This window comes from Macrobrachium rosenbergii, chromosome 3 (assembly GCF_040412425.1).
Source record: "Macrobrachium rosenbergii isolate ZJJX-2024 chromosome 3, ASM4041242v1, whole genome shotgun sequence".
NCBI classification, from domain to species: Eukaryota; Metazoa; Arthropoda; class Malacostraca; order Decapoda; family Palaemonidae; genus Macrobrachium; species Macrobrachium rosenbergii.
The window spans coordinates 63,967,549-63,982,349 of NC_089743.1; the positions used below are offsets into that span (position 1 = coordinate 63,967,549).

The following is a 14,801-nucleotide window of genomic DNA, read 5'->3' on the forward strand; positions in this document are numbered from 1 at the left end:
ATATGAACAAAGGCCATTGTCCACCAACAACAGTCAGGAGAACAATGAGACAACTGGAAAACCATGTTAAAATCTGCTGGGCAATTACTTTAGTGTTCAGTAATAAAACTTCCCTGGTCATCATGGTGCACCATAAGGTTACTTGCTGGCTGACATTAACAACCTTCAGATGATAACATATCCATGTGAAACGCCCTACCGCAAGGCTGATAAAGAAAGATTACATATTCAATGCAGACTGCTAGTTCTGCTTATGATGGGTTGCTGTTCAGTACACTCAGCATGACCTCCATTGACAATAAATGTTTGAAAAGTTCAATTTCTATCACATGTGCTACCCTGAATGATAAAACCATCATCAAAATGTGAGGTTTACAAGATTATTGCATTTACCTCAGAACTAACCATCAAAGGAAAATTCATATTACACTTCACTCTATATAATTCCATGATTAATCACAGGAATAAGAAAAGCCTATTTTTTTTATGGAAAAGTTTAAAGTTATTTCCTAGATCAGACTTTCCAAAATGGCAGAAGACAACCAAGAAAACTTTTAGTAAACTGACATTCTTTTTAGTTGAGCCATAAATCCCAGAGAACTCAAAAGATAACCAATGTAATTTCCAAGTGAGTCAGAAACACAAAGTGCCAGCTTACTACAAAAGTCAGTCAAATTTACTTTGGCCTTTATTATTTCCATTGGTCACCTAACCATTTTATGACTACAAGGAAAGCAATTTCAATCTCTGCTATGAAACTGAGGCTATCAATGATCACTGATAGCAACATGTGAGTGATGTTGAAATATTAAAACAACAACGCATATACAGTATTCTATATATTAAGTCCCACAAACAAAGAAATAGAAATTTTAAAAAAATCAATTTTCAGCTGATTATTACAATGTATGGTACTTAGGCTACTGTTTTTGTAAGGCAAATGTACCACAGCACCTTTGCTGTTAGCACAAGGACACAATTAAAGTGAGATTGGAACATCATATAACTTATTTAACATTTGCAAAAATCTAAATTTAATCAAACAAAAAATGTACACATGTCTATGACAATTATTGCAGGAAAAAGGAACTAACAATAAATGAAAACAAAGGTAAACATGAACAAACAGTGCAAGTCTATCACTCCAACCAGAAGTGTATTTGCTTTATGACGAGACGAGCAAAAGACTGAGTTACAGTGAGTGAGGAGGCAATTTCTCTATCACTTATAGTTAGCTCACCTTCAATCTGTAACCAAGAGGTGAATCCCACCTGGACTTACATCAGTGATGAATTATGTAATCTAAATGCCATTTTTCACAGAAAAAGGTACGTGTAAAACATAAAAGGACATGTATCTCTGAAGGAAGTGCTCTCTTATTTTTTCATTATCAGTCACACTAAAGAGAACACTCCAAGCTTCAATGTAGAATTCCCCTCTATAAACAACTTTTTAGTAAATAGCTAATAATGCTACCAAAAATGTTTCAGTCTTCAAACAAAAACACGAAGATTAATGCTCTTTCAGCAAAATATGATATTTACAAGACAGGCATGTTCTTCAGTTTGACAGAACCTCAGTAAATTACTATTCAAGCAAAATGCTAACACTTAAATAAGATTTTCTCATCTCATTAAATATTTCACAGTACTGTACCATTTCATAAGTTTCTATGAATATTTTATCCTCTCACGTCTAGTTTCTGAAGTCACATCTTTTACTGACTGGATATTAGATTTGTATTCCACATTTTGTTCATTCACTGAAAGCCATAAACTGGGTTTTGCCTCTTCTTATTCTCCTACACTTTCCACAGATAGCCCAACATATACAGCAGTATCCATTTCAAAAATTTCATTTTTTTAACATTTCATGTTAAAATATATCAAATATCTTCTGCACCATCCATGTAAGCAATGAACACTGAGGTACAGGTAAATTCAAACTCTTTACCTGCCTTATATGAATAATTCCCTAATAATTTTAGTGGCTCAGTGGATTACAGCACCATCATACAGGAATGTGATGGTTGGAGTTGATGTTGTTGGCTGTGTTATGCTTGTTTATATTGTACATGAAGTGTATAAATGTCAAAAAGCCATCAAGTAAAATGCAAGTTTATTCTTATGTTATATGCATTTATATAAAGGTAACAAACATTATATACATTGTCAACTGCATTGTTTTAACTTCTCTCTCTCCTTCGTCTCGCATTTTTCCTTAAAGCTTTGACTGTGAAGGCTGAGTAGTCTCCTTTAATTTTAAGAGAAATTCTGTTATATCAGGAAGTACCCGATATGGGTGTGTTAGATGGACATGGTGAGCACCTTCAACTACAACACATTTGGAGAATTCAATTTCAGATTTAAATATATCAAAAACACCGTTTCGTTCAGAAGGAGTTAAGTCATAAATACTATCAATTGGATGGAAGTATAATACTGGGCACTTAATCTGCTTAATAAGATAGAACCAAGTGCTACCCTGGTTAAACATCTTAAATCGTGCAACTGCTTTACGGTCGTGTCTCCATGTCAGACCACCACTTACAGGCTTCACCAGTCTTGTTAGTAGTACTCTGGCAGCATCCTCATCAACATTTACAATATCATTATTGGGTCCCCCCATCCGTGATCTTATAATTCGTTTTATGGCTTCTTCTTCAGAAAATATAGGGTGAGAATCTGTATCCTTCTCACATTTCAAAGTGTTATTCACTTCTGATCTCAACACTGAAAAAAAACCAGGAGCAGGTTTAAATGTCAATGAATCAAAACAAATTATTGCTGATACTTCTTTTGGGAACAATGCTGTATAAAAATATCCAATCAAACCACCTAAGCTATGGATGATAAGTATAAAAGATTTCCATCCAAGTTTTGTCACAGCTGCTTTAACATTGATAACATAAGTTAGTGCACTGTAATATGCACCATTGGGAAGATGATCTGAGTATCCATGCCCTGGGAGATCAAGCACACACAATTCTGTCCCAGAGGGCAATCCAGGAACAAGGCGATCATATGTGTTGGCATTATCCATCCATCCATGAATACCAAATATCTGGAGTAAAGGCCTGTTACCATCACTGCCTGTGAAACATTTTTTTCCACGTAATACTCCCCAGCCAATGTCTACATTCAGTTCTGTCCATTCCACTTGGCTTTCCATTCCAACTTACCTAAAAAAAAAAAAAAACTTTGGTCTCATATAACCTGAATTTAAGGACTGTATACTTAAAAATTAGCTACTGACCTAATCAAAATACATTATTATGGGGACTGAATGTTGGAAATACATAGTTTCCAAAGAAAAAATTAATAAAATAATTTACTTTGGAAACATAAAAACTGTGAGGAAATCACTTATCACTTCGTTAGATTATATAATGACACACAGTAGATGAAAGGGCAAGTTGACTAACATAATGGTGAGGAGTGACCAGAGGTGCAGTATATCTGATTATTATTTGAATGGAGCAAAAGTTAAGGTGGACAGAAGTTTAAGTTGGAGAGGAAGTGATAAAAATGTAACTGTAAGGATAACTGAGTCAAGTGAGTTCAATACGAATGAAGTGAGGGGAAGCATACAAAGAAAAGTTGGATAAAAAACTGGCTAGGGTTAAGATATAGAAGTCAAAGGAGCATATGAAGGGTGTGTAACATTCCAGGATGGGGTCATAGAGCCAGCATTCTGTGTTTGTGATTTTAAGAGAATAAATATAGTAAGTGGTTGGGTAACAAAATGAAAAGTTTATTGAAATAAAAAGGGAGATTATTTGAGGTGTATTTGCAAGAAAGAAAGAAGGATCCCTTAGATACTGGAGTGCAAAAGGATGGATAAGCTAGTCATGGGAAAGGTGAATGAGAGAAATGAACGCATCATGAAAAATGGGGTTGGGGGAACAAATCAGCCATAAAATTTAAGAGTGAACACTAAATTGTTCTACAAATGAGTAAATGTAAAGGAAAAAGTTAATGGGCAAATAGATATAAAAATAAAAGAACCAAATGGAGATATGTTGTCTTTAGAAGGTGTATATTCTAATACATTAATTTTCATTATCTCTAACTGTAGTAAACTGTTAAAATTTTTTTCATATATTTAAGTACAATTTTTGTTTTATATATATACTTACCTAATTAAATATCGAGTGATTGAAACTTTATCAAAACAAGCACGACAGTTATGAAACATTGTGTAAAGGGATTTTGACAGAGGAAAAATCTATTTCTGGGGAGAGACCTGTGTCACCCGGTGAAATATCCATTCAGCACATATTTCAAGGTAAATTCATTGCTAAATATACCAGAGAAAAGCTAAATGCAAAGCTGGGGTTACTACTTCAGTGCGAGCTCCATAAAATGGAGTCGTGTATATGAAAGGGTGAGTTTGTCACTATCACAGGCCTCCGCCCTGTAGACATTCCCAATGTCGAAAGTCCCCCAGAGCGATAAATAGTTATAACGCCTGCACCGCTCTCGGACTATCAACAAACCAGCGCCATCTTCATTCCATGTTAGCACCCACCACCCAAGCAAGGTATTTTAACTAGGGGGGGGAAAGGAAAGAATAGAGGTGGGTCACCGGGTGACACAGGTCTCTCCCCAGAAATAGATTTTTCCTCTGTCAAATCCCTTTTCTGGGTTTTACGACCTGTGTCAGCCGGTGAAATAATAACAGAGAATCAAAAATACCATCTTGAAAAAGATCAAAAGAAACCTTGTAATGGAAAGAAATAAAACTATTAGTCCAAGTGAGTTTTAATTATCCAAAATGAAAACATATAAGCATGAAAAACATTAAAACATAATTAAATATGCTTAATTGTTAACAAAAGGAGACAAAGACAATATGCAACATGGTCAGGAGACAGGCTGTGAAGTATGCCTGACCCGGAGGGGACGGTAAAGGGAATAAATGAGGCAGGTAGGTGGGAGAAAGAGTGACAGGAAAGAATGAGATATATAATGGTATTATTTAGAGGGAGGAACAATGCTTCCTGCTGCCACTGTGGGGAATTTTAGAGCCTCTAAGGATTTCATGTAGTGGCGTTTGAAAACCAAAGGAGATTTCCACCCAGTATATTTCTTAAGATCCCCAAAATTCATATGATGGAAATAATTAGTGGAGGTGGCCACCGCCCTAATATCATGAACCTTTGGAACTGAGTCTGGGTTAGCCTGTTTAATGAAGTACAAAATCTGTTGTCTGATGGCCTTCATAGAAATAGTTCCTCCACCTTCTCTCACAAAGAGAGGGCCCAAAGTTATGTGAGAGGTTCTGTCTAAATATGCCCTTAAAGTAAAGACTGGACATAATGATAGGTCTTGTGGAAGGGGGATAACCTTCCAGGGGGACCATCTATCTCGAGGATCTTCGTTCTTAGCTAGAAATTTAAGGTGAGGGGCTAGCAGAACTTCTCCTGATGGAAGGAAATCAATATGGTTCGGCTCTCTAGACAGAGCAGACAGCTCAGAAATTCTAGCACCTGAAGCTAAACTAATTAAGAATAAGGTCTTCCTTAGCAGACTTAAGAATGAACAATTCTGATTATCAATTTCTGATGCTAATTTCAGGACGTCATTTAAGAACCAGGAAACCGTGTTTGGACGGGTTACTGGTCTCAAGCGAGCACATTATTATTATTATTATTAAAGTAGTTTAACCAGACCACTGAGCTGACTTTCAGCTCTCATAGGGCTGGCCCGAAGGATTTGATTAAAATACTAGGTCTAGGCTTGAAGTCAAGCGCTAGGACCCAATAGATCATCCAATACTAAGATGAATGAATTAAAATGAAATTAAAAACTGCACATAGGCACATGCTCTCATACAATAAATACATTTACTCAGACTTCCTTACATACATACTAAAACGGTATATTAAAATTCAGAATATAAATTAAACAAAATTTTAAAAATTCTTTTTTGTAAAATTCAAATGTTAAAAGGATTTTCATATTTTTATTATTTACTTATTTTTATATTTTGTTAATTAAATTACAGTTTTTCAAGAACATCAAAATTGGAATGATTGAAAATGTGAAAGATTCTGACAAAATTTCTTTCACTGACCTATTTCCAAAAGTAGACATTCGTTGTCGGTCATACTTTGGACATTCACGTAACACATGTCTGACCGTTATTAATACTCTGCATTCTGAGCACTCGGGAGCCGGGTCATGTGGGCTGTTCATTAAGTGCCCATGTGTCAGACGAGTATGGCCTATTCTGAGGCGTGTTAAAATTACTTGTGCGTGTCTCTCTCTTTGATATGATGAACTCCATTTTTTAACATTAGGTTTTAATTCTTTCAGTTTATTACTTACAGGTTCTTCATCCCATATATGTTGCCATTTTTTTATGATACCCATTTTTATGTGAGTTACATAATCTGTAACAGGGATATTCACATTTGATCTTGTCATGTGAGTTGCTGCTTTAGCTGCTTTGTCTGCTTCTTCATTTCCTTTGATCCCTACATGTGCAGGGATCCAACATATTTCTACATTTTTTCCATTATTATATAATTTATGGAGATATAATTTAATTTGTTGTACTATATTATTATTAGATTTGTAACTTTGAATAGCTTCTATAGCGCTTCTTGAATCACTGAAAATCACAAAATTATTGAATGATGATTCTTTAATTATTTTTATAGCTGATGCAATTCCATACAATTCTGCTGTAAATACAGAAGCATTATTGGGCAGGGAGAACTGATAAGTTTTGTCTTGGGACACTGCAGCATATCCTACTCCGTGTTCTGATTTAGATCCATCTGTATATATTGCATAATGTGGACCTTTTCGGTTTATATGCTCTATTGTATGCTGTCTATGGTGTTCTGTTGTATATGAATTACTTTTTGATAAATACTTGAGGTGTGTGCAAATTCTCGTTTTATTCATTGTCCAGGGAGGAGGTGATTTTACTATTACAGGCACTTGTATATTTATATTCAGCGACTCAAACAATCTTTTAGCTCTAATTGGGAAAGGTGGTGGATGGTTGTTTATAAATACATCTCTTAATTCAAATAATTTTTTGGTTGGAGAATCACTAGTTTGAATTCTTAAAGCACTTTTCATTGTTACTAGCTCTCTATGGAGAGACAAAGGCAGTTCACCACATTCAACTTGTAGCGATGATTTTGGTGATGATCTAAAGGCTCCTGAGCATATTCTAAGGCCTTCATTGTGAACAGGGTCTAACATTTTCAGAACTGCGTCAGATGCCGAGCCATATACTTCACTTCCATAATCAATGATGGACAGAACTGTTGCCTTATACAGCACAGTAAGGGTATGTCTATCGGCTCCCCAAGTAGTGTTCGATAGTTTTCTAATTAGATTTAATGCTCTTTTACTTTTAGATTTTACATATGTAATGTGGGCTCTCCAGTTCAAGTGGGTATCAAATACTAATCCTAAAAATTTTGCTGTTTGGCCAATTGGTATACTATGGTTTTTGATTTTTAAATCTATTTCTTCACCTTTTTTCCACTTTTTATTTTTATAAAACATGATTGCTTGAGTTTTATCTATGGAAAATTTAAAGCCTACAGATGAGGCCCATTCATCTATTTTTACTATGCTCTTATTAATGATTCGTTCTGCATGTTTTATTCGGGATGCTGAATAATATATGGCAAAATCATCCATGTATAGGTTACTTTTAATGCCAATAGGTAGATTTTTACTGATATCATTAATTGCTAAAGTAAACAGTGTTCCACTAAGGACGCTTCCCTGTGGAACACTGTTTTCAAGTGGAAATGTTCTAGACAGATCATCATCAATTCTCACCTGAAAATTGCGGTTTGTCAAAAGTTCTGTATAAACCTAGGTAAATGTCCACGGATGTTGTTGTTTTGTAAAGTTTTTAATATAGCATACCTCCATGTGGTATCGTATGCCTTTTCAATGTCAAAAAGACAGCTACAGTAATTTGTTTTCGTTCAAAACCTCTACGTATATGGTCTTCTAAGTTACAGAGAGAATCCAATGTGGATCTGTTACACTGAGACCCAAACTGAGTGGGAGTTAAAATTTTATTTTTTCTCGAATGTGCCATGTTAGTCGAGCATTTACCATTTTCTCTAACAATTTGCATAAGCAGCTTGTTAAAGAAATTGGTCTGTAATCCAGGTTTACATTGCTGGGATCCTTTTCAATCATCAGGTTTGGGGATTGGAATTATTATAGCTTTACGCCAATCATCTGGAAATAAATTTAGAAACGCGGTATAATAAATGATTATAAAACTCTAATCAAAAGTATGACTTACAGCCAAAGGTCTAATAAAAATGACTTTGCCAAAGGTCCTAGTGGCAGATCATCTCAAAACAAATATTGTCACCTCCAGGAGCAGATTTATTGCTGTTCGAGAGAGCATATTCCATCTCTGACATACTAAATTTTCTATTATAATATATATCGTCAATTGTTTCAAAATTTATTGTTATTAATTCTATTTTATTTTTTTTTTTCGGAAGTGTTCATCTAAATTCTTATCACTACTTACATTTGCTAAATTTTCTCCCATTATATTACTTATTTCTTTTGGATCAAGTGTTCTTTTCCCATCTTTTAATATGGCATGTCTAGGTGGTTTGACATGGGTACCATTTATTTTCCTGAATTTTTCCCATATTTTTGTATGGGAGTATTATTAGAGAGATCTGATACGTATTTCCTCCATGAAATGATTCTTCCTTGAATTACTTCTTTTTAAATTTTGCAGATAATTTGTTGTATACAGGTTTTAATGTATCAATTTCTAGTAATAATACAGTCATTTTTGTAAAGTTCTTTCTAATATCGGTAATGTTTTATTCATTTTATTGAACTTTCTATTCAAATTATCTAATTGTCTCCTATTGAGTGTTTCATATTTATTAATTCTGTTAACTCATCAGACCACCAGGGAACTTTGTGTTTTGTTGGATGGGGTTTTGACTTTGGTATTGCTTTATCAGCAGCATTTTTAATAAAATCAACAAGAAATTTATTAGTTTCATTATGGTCTTTTAAATATTCAAACTGTGGGATATTTCTAGTGTGCATTTCATATCGCTCCCAATCTGCTTTATAGATGTTATAGTGAGGGACATGTTTTGCAGGATTATTTTGCAGTAAGGAAATTAATATTGGGAAATGATCACTGGTGTGCAAGTCATCAACTGTATTCCAATCCAATCTGTCAACTATGCTTGTTGTACATAAAGTTAAGTCTACTGAGGAAAATTTCCATGTTTTTGAAAAATATGTGCTAATTTCTGTAATCATTTATACAGCACATGTTGTTGGAATCCATGAACTCTTCTATTTTACTACCTATTCTATTTGAGTTTGTACAATGACAGTCCCATATTGGGTTGTGGGCGTTAAAATCACCTACTATTAATGTAGGTTCCTTGGTATTGTTAAGTAAATCTTTAAGTTTATCAATATCGTAACTTTTATTAGGTTGGTTATATAAGTTATAAATTATGTAATTATCATTTTTTATTCGTATTTTAATACTTGATATTTGCAAGTCAGTAAAATTTACAGGTACTATGTCATAACATACTTTGTTATGTACATATATAGCAGTACCTAAATTTCCTTCTTCTTCTCTAGATGTAGATACTAAGGTATATTTACCTATTGTTGGTATTGTTTTGTTGACATGTTGTAAACATATTATCATTGGCTCATATTCCTTTAGTAATCGTTGTATTTCTCCCAAATGTAATCTGGTCTGTAGACCATTTACGTTCCATTGTATAATATAATTATTGAAAGTATAACGTTAGTGTGTTCAAGTGTTATTTTCTTTTGTGGATCATCAATCTGCATTTTTTCTAAAATCCTATTTACAATATTTATTTGTTTTTCTTTATAAGACATTATGTGTCCAATGCACATACAGCCCTTTTCGTGAGTGTCCAAACTAGTAGTTTCTTTATTTCTGTAACTTATAAAATTTCGTATAGTGTTTGTTAAACTGTCTTTTGTTATGCTTTCATTTTTGTTGCACAGTTCAATGAAGCATTCATTACATCCACATGTGTTTTCGTGTGTCGTTTTTTCATTTACTCTTGCTGTACCTATTGTTGGTGATGGGGTAATCTCTTCTCCCATCACATAATCATTTTTGTCAATAGTTTGTTCCTTTACTATTTCTTTGATGTTCTGGGTATCTGTTTCTATTGGTTTTATTATTACTTTAGGAGACAAAGGTATTTTCTTATTATTTGGTTTATGTTCTTTCTTGGGGTCTCTGCCTTTATTTTAATGGATGTATCTCTAATAATAGTTGGTTTTTGTTGGTCTTGGGTGGAGTTCTCTCTAAAGGTCTCTTTTTTTCTTTAGTTTCTAATTCATCAGAACTATCTTTTAATATTTCTATGGTGCTTGTATTGTCTTCTAGTGATTCTATTTCTCTTAAAATCTCAAATGAATTTGAGCAAAGATTTGTATACATTTCTTGGTCCTTTGCTATATTGGTTTCTTCTTGCAAAGTGGTTATTTTTTCTTTGAGACTGATCTACCAGGGTTTTGTTATTCTTATTTATTTCCACTTTTGTTACTTTGTTTGATCTTATTGCTGCAGAAAAATTTCGTTTCTTAAAGGGATCATGCATTCCTCTAACCTTTAATTCTAATTTGGCCTCTTTTATAGGCATTCCTGTCCTTTCCTGAAGTAATTTCAATTCAGTATTGTATATATAATATATACATTCCTTAGATCTTGCATGGTGATTTTGTCCACAGTTCACGCATTTTGGTTCACCACACTTCCACTGTGTGGCATGTTTGTCAGATCCACAGTATGCGCATACAGATGTATTATGGCAATTTTTTCTTGTATGTCCATACATACTACAGTTTTGGCATTGTAGTGGTTTAGGGACATATGGTCTCAGTTCTCTGCTTTGGCCTAAGATTTTTATTTTTAAGGGTAATTCATGGCCTTCAAATTTTATCTTTGCTATTCTTAGTATTTTTCATTACTCCGTCAACTAGCTATGTTGTAAATTTAGCAGTCTTGAATATTGTTGTACCTTTTTAAGGGAATCTAGCAATATATTCTTTTCTATTGGTTCATCATTATCAGGAAGTACTATGGTACCCTGGACACTGTTCAAATTGTCATGTTTTTTTAATATGTACTTTAACATTATCAATATTTTTTATATTTAAGTAATTTTCCGATTGATTTCTTGTAGTGGTTTCTATCAACCACATCTGTTCTTTTACTTGTCTGAATGACATTTCAGTAGTTGAATGTCGATTCAATAAGAAGTTTTCTAATTTCAATGGTGATATTTTTTTCTCCGTTTCTAATGTTAGGAATCTTGACCAACTTCCACTCCCAAAGAGGGAGTCGAAGTGGGTCAATGTTGGGTCAAGATACTTGGTTTTTTTTGGCTTGTTTTTCATTGGAGCATAGGGCTCCAGTGTAATTACATTCGTATTTTTTCTGATTTTTCCAGAGAGGTCAGGGAGGTTCCTGCAGTCGTTAACTGTGCCGAATCGCTACCATCAAAGGGTCCAGGGGTACTTGAATCGTTAACACAACTTTGCATTAAGACAAGTAGATTGGAGAAAAAAAAAAAAAAAAAAGGTAAATAAACCTGACAACCTTAAAAAGATATCATCAGCCTTTCATGGGGTTTATTCTTCCGCCAATGGCACAAGTGAGAACCGACTCCCAAATGTCCGCATCCCTACCCTACCCCAAAGGGGATGGCACAACATGATTAGAGTGGCTCAAGTGTAAGCCAACCCACTTGATAGGACTGAGAGCATTACTAGAATACAATCATCCCCACCCTAATCACATTATGGGCAAGCCGGACAGAATGCCGAGAGTCCTATTCCCAGAACTAGACCCCCCTGGAATCCGTGGTCCAGTCCCGTAGAATAGTTCCGCCTGAAACTTCAGGTCCGAACATTATCGGGCAGTTGATGGTCTTGCCACGGTTCTCACTATTTAGCTTCGGATATAAACCCAATCCCAGCTATGATACCTTTTCCTATTTACCAGGTCCAAGAAATTTGTACGAAAGTGAAAATATCCACGCCATTTAAATCGAAAGGTTTGTAGGTGATCCGTCAGGGCCCGGGCTCTTATTCTTCGTAAGAACGGAGAAGAGAAGCCAGGGCCCCTTACCCCCTCACCACGTGAAGGAACCTACTTCGAGGGGAAGCGAGCACATGCTCTAGGGATTGAAGAAAAATAAGAATCCATTAAATTAATATTAAACCCATGTAAAAATATCTTTTTCAAAGCTAATTTGGCTGTAGTAATGGTGCTAGAGGCAAGACCTTTTTCGAATAATGACCAAAAGAATGAGATTGCTAGGTTCATGGTCATTATAGTTGCTTCAGATTCTTTCAAGAAGAGTGCTAATTTCCTGACTGCTGAGTCATATTGTCTAAGAGTAGATTCCCTTTTGTCTGATTCTAGAAATAAAGTATTAACTGGATCAATATTAGCAGCCTTCTGAGCTGCACATTTCATGAAATCCATAAAGCTAGGGCATTCTGTATTCTTGAGGAAGCTGACACAGTCCGAGTTTGTACTATTTGTGTCAATTTTGGATTGGGTATCTGTATGCATCGAAGCTTCAGTTCTAGAAGAAGAGGGAACCAGTTGCTCTTCGACCAGTTGGGAGCTACCAGAGCCACCTGGCCTTTGAATGTCCTGAGCTTGTGCAGGACCTTCATTAACAGGTTTACTAGAGGGAACAGATAGATCCTCCGCCACTTGTTCCAATCTATCGACATTGCATCTGTGGAGTGAGCCAGAGGGTCCAGGTTGGGAGCCACATAACAGGGAAGTTTGTGGTTGCATTCTGTTGCGAAGAGATCTACTTCGAGACCTGGGACCTGACTGCAAATCCATTCGAATGATGTTTTGTCCAGAGACCATTCCGACTCCAGCAGAGTTGTCCTGGATAGGGAATCTGCAATGACATTCCGAACTCCTGCCAGATGAGTAGCTGACAGATGCCACCAGTGCTTGTTTGCTAAGGAGAATATTGCTATCATTACCTGGTTGATCCGGCTCGACTTGGAACCTCCCCTGTTTATACAATGCACCACTACTGCGCTGTCCAAGACCAGTCTGATATGGATTAGTCTGTTTGGACGCAGCTTCTTTAAGGTTAGAAAAACTGCCATTGCTTCCAGAACATTGATATGGAACTGGCGGAACATAGTGGACCATGTTCCCTGAACTTTCTTGTGTTGGGAGTATCCTCCCCACCCGCTTAGAGAAGCATCGGTGTGAATCACTAATGCCGGAGGGGGAAATTGGAGTGGTACTGATTTTGATAAGCTCTTGACTGTTGTCCAGGGCCGGAGTCTCTTTTTCAAAATTGGCGGAATTAGAGACACCTTGTCTCTGAACCTGATGTTGGCCCGTCTCCGCCATACCCTGTTTATATCCTTCAGTTTGGTTTTCAGAAGCAGATCCGTTATTGAAGCAAACTGAAGAGAGCCTAAGACTCTTTCTTGGATACGGCAGGAAGCTTTCTTGTTCTTGAGGAACTGTCAGGTTGCTTTGGCTATTTCCCTCCGTTTGGCCGGCGGAATAGATAGTTTGTGTGAACTTAGGTCCCACTGAATCCCCAACCACTGAAAGCTGCTCTCCAAAACTAGGCGGGATTTCTCCCTGTTTATTTGGAAGCCTAGAGATTCCAGAAAACCGATTAGCCTACTATGGTTGTTGCTTTCCGGCATTCGCTGGCGTTGGGTGCCCAAATGATCCAATCGTCCAGGTATGCGGCCAGCATGATCCCTTGAGACCGTAGTTGCTGAACTACCGTATCTGCCAGTTTGGTGAAAATTCTGGGGGCTATGTTGAGACCGAATGGCATGACCCTGAACGAGTATGCTTGCTTACCCAGTCTGAACCCCAGATAAGGAGAGAACCTTCTCGCAATCGGGACGTGATAATAAGCGTCTGAAAGATCTATAGAGGTGGTTACGGCTCCATGGGGCAGTAGGGTCCGAACCTGCGAGATTGTAAGCATGCGAAATTTGTCGCATTGAATGTACGAATTTAGACGAGACAAGTCTAGGATTATTCTTTGTTGACTGGAACCTTTCTCCGGAACACTGAACAATCTGCCCTGAAACTTCAAATGTCTCGCTTTCTTTATTGCCCTCTTTTGTAATAGATCCTTCACAAAGTCCTTCAGGACTTTGGACGGTGACTGATGGAACCTGACAAGGGGAGGAGGACCTCTGCTCCAACTCCACCCCAGGCCTTTGGAGACTATGCTGTGGGCCCATGGACTGAAGGTCCATTGGTCCCGAAAATGGTATAACCTCCCACCTACCTGAGAGATCTCACTGGGCGGGAGATGGTCTGCCTCCTCTAGAACCTCTGCTTCCCCTCCCTCAGGAGGAGGAGCGAGACGCCGACCTACCTCTAAAATAGCCTCTGGCTCTGCTTCCCCTGGCATTCTGATTAATTGCTCGAAATGCCCCTTGGCTTTCATATGAAGCATTGAAAGCCGGGGATGAGACATAAGAGGGGGCAGCGAGGGAGTGATGGGCTGGTTGAACCAGCACGTACTGAGGTTGAGGCTGCGCTCGAGAGGTTGAAGGCTGACCGGCTGAGGGGACCGGAACAGCCTGCAGAACAGTCTGGGCAGGGAGCCTCTTAAACTTCTTAAACCTCTTCCCAGATTTGGGATGAGGTCCGGCGGACTCCATCAGCTTCCGTTTAAAGGGGAGACCCCAACGGGAGCGGAGACTCTGATTGGCCCTGGTCGCTTCGGCTAGGACCGC

The 14,801-nt window shown here is 37.0% G+C and overlaps 2 protein-coding genes across 6 annotated transcripts in view; both read right to left on the reverse strand.

Moving 5' to 3' along the window:
- The window catches only part of LOC136856564 (serine hydrolase-like protein), a 46,758-nt gene that overhangs the window by 1,775 nt on the left and 30,182 nt on the right, over positions 1-14,801 (reverse strand). Inside the window, exon 1 of one of the 2 annotated variants that reach the window (XM_067134422.1) lies at positions 2,551-2,686. The exons of the other annotated variant lie outside the window; for it this stretch is intronic. The gene's annotated coding sequence lies outside the window, so the exon portion shown is untranslated. Of the gene's footprint in view, positions 1-2,550; positions 2,687-14,801 lie in introns of those variants that run through there. 2 annotated transcript variants of the gene reach the window in all.
- Positions 825-14,801, reverse strand: part of LOC136856546 (serine hydrolase-like protein) — an 87,612-nt gene continuing 73,635 nt past the window's right edge. For 3 of the 4 annotated variants that reach the window (XM_067134389.1, XM_067134401.1, XM_067134392.1), the window contains one exon: positions 825-3,181. In XM_067134389.1, the coding sequence (XP_066990490.1) occupies positions 2,221-3,171 (951 nt within the window). In that variant the 5' untranslated portion in view covers positions 3,172-3,181 and the 3' untranslated portion in view covers positions 825-2,220. The remainder of the gene's footprint in view (positions 3,182-14,801) is intronic. The other variant, XM_067134409.1, reaches the window with a different exon arrangement.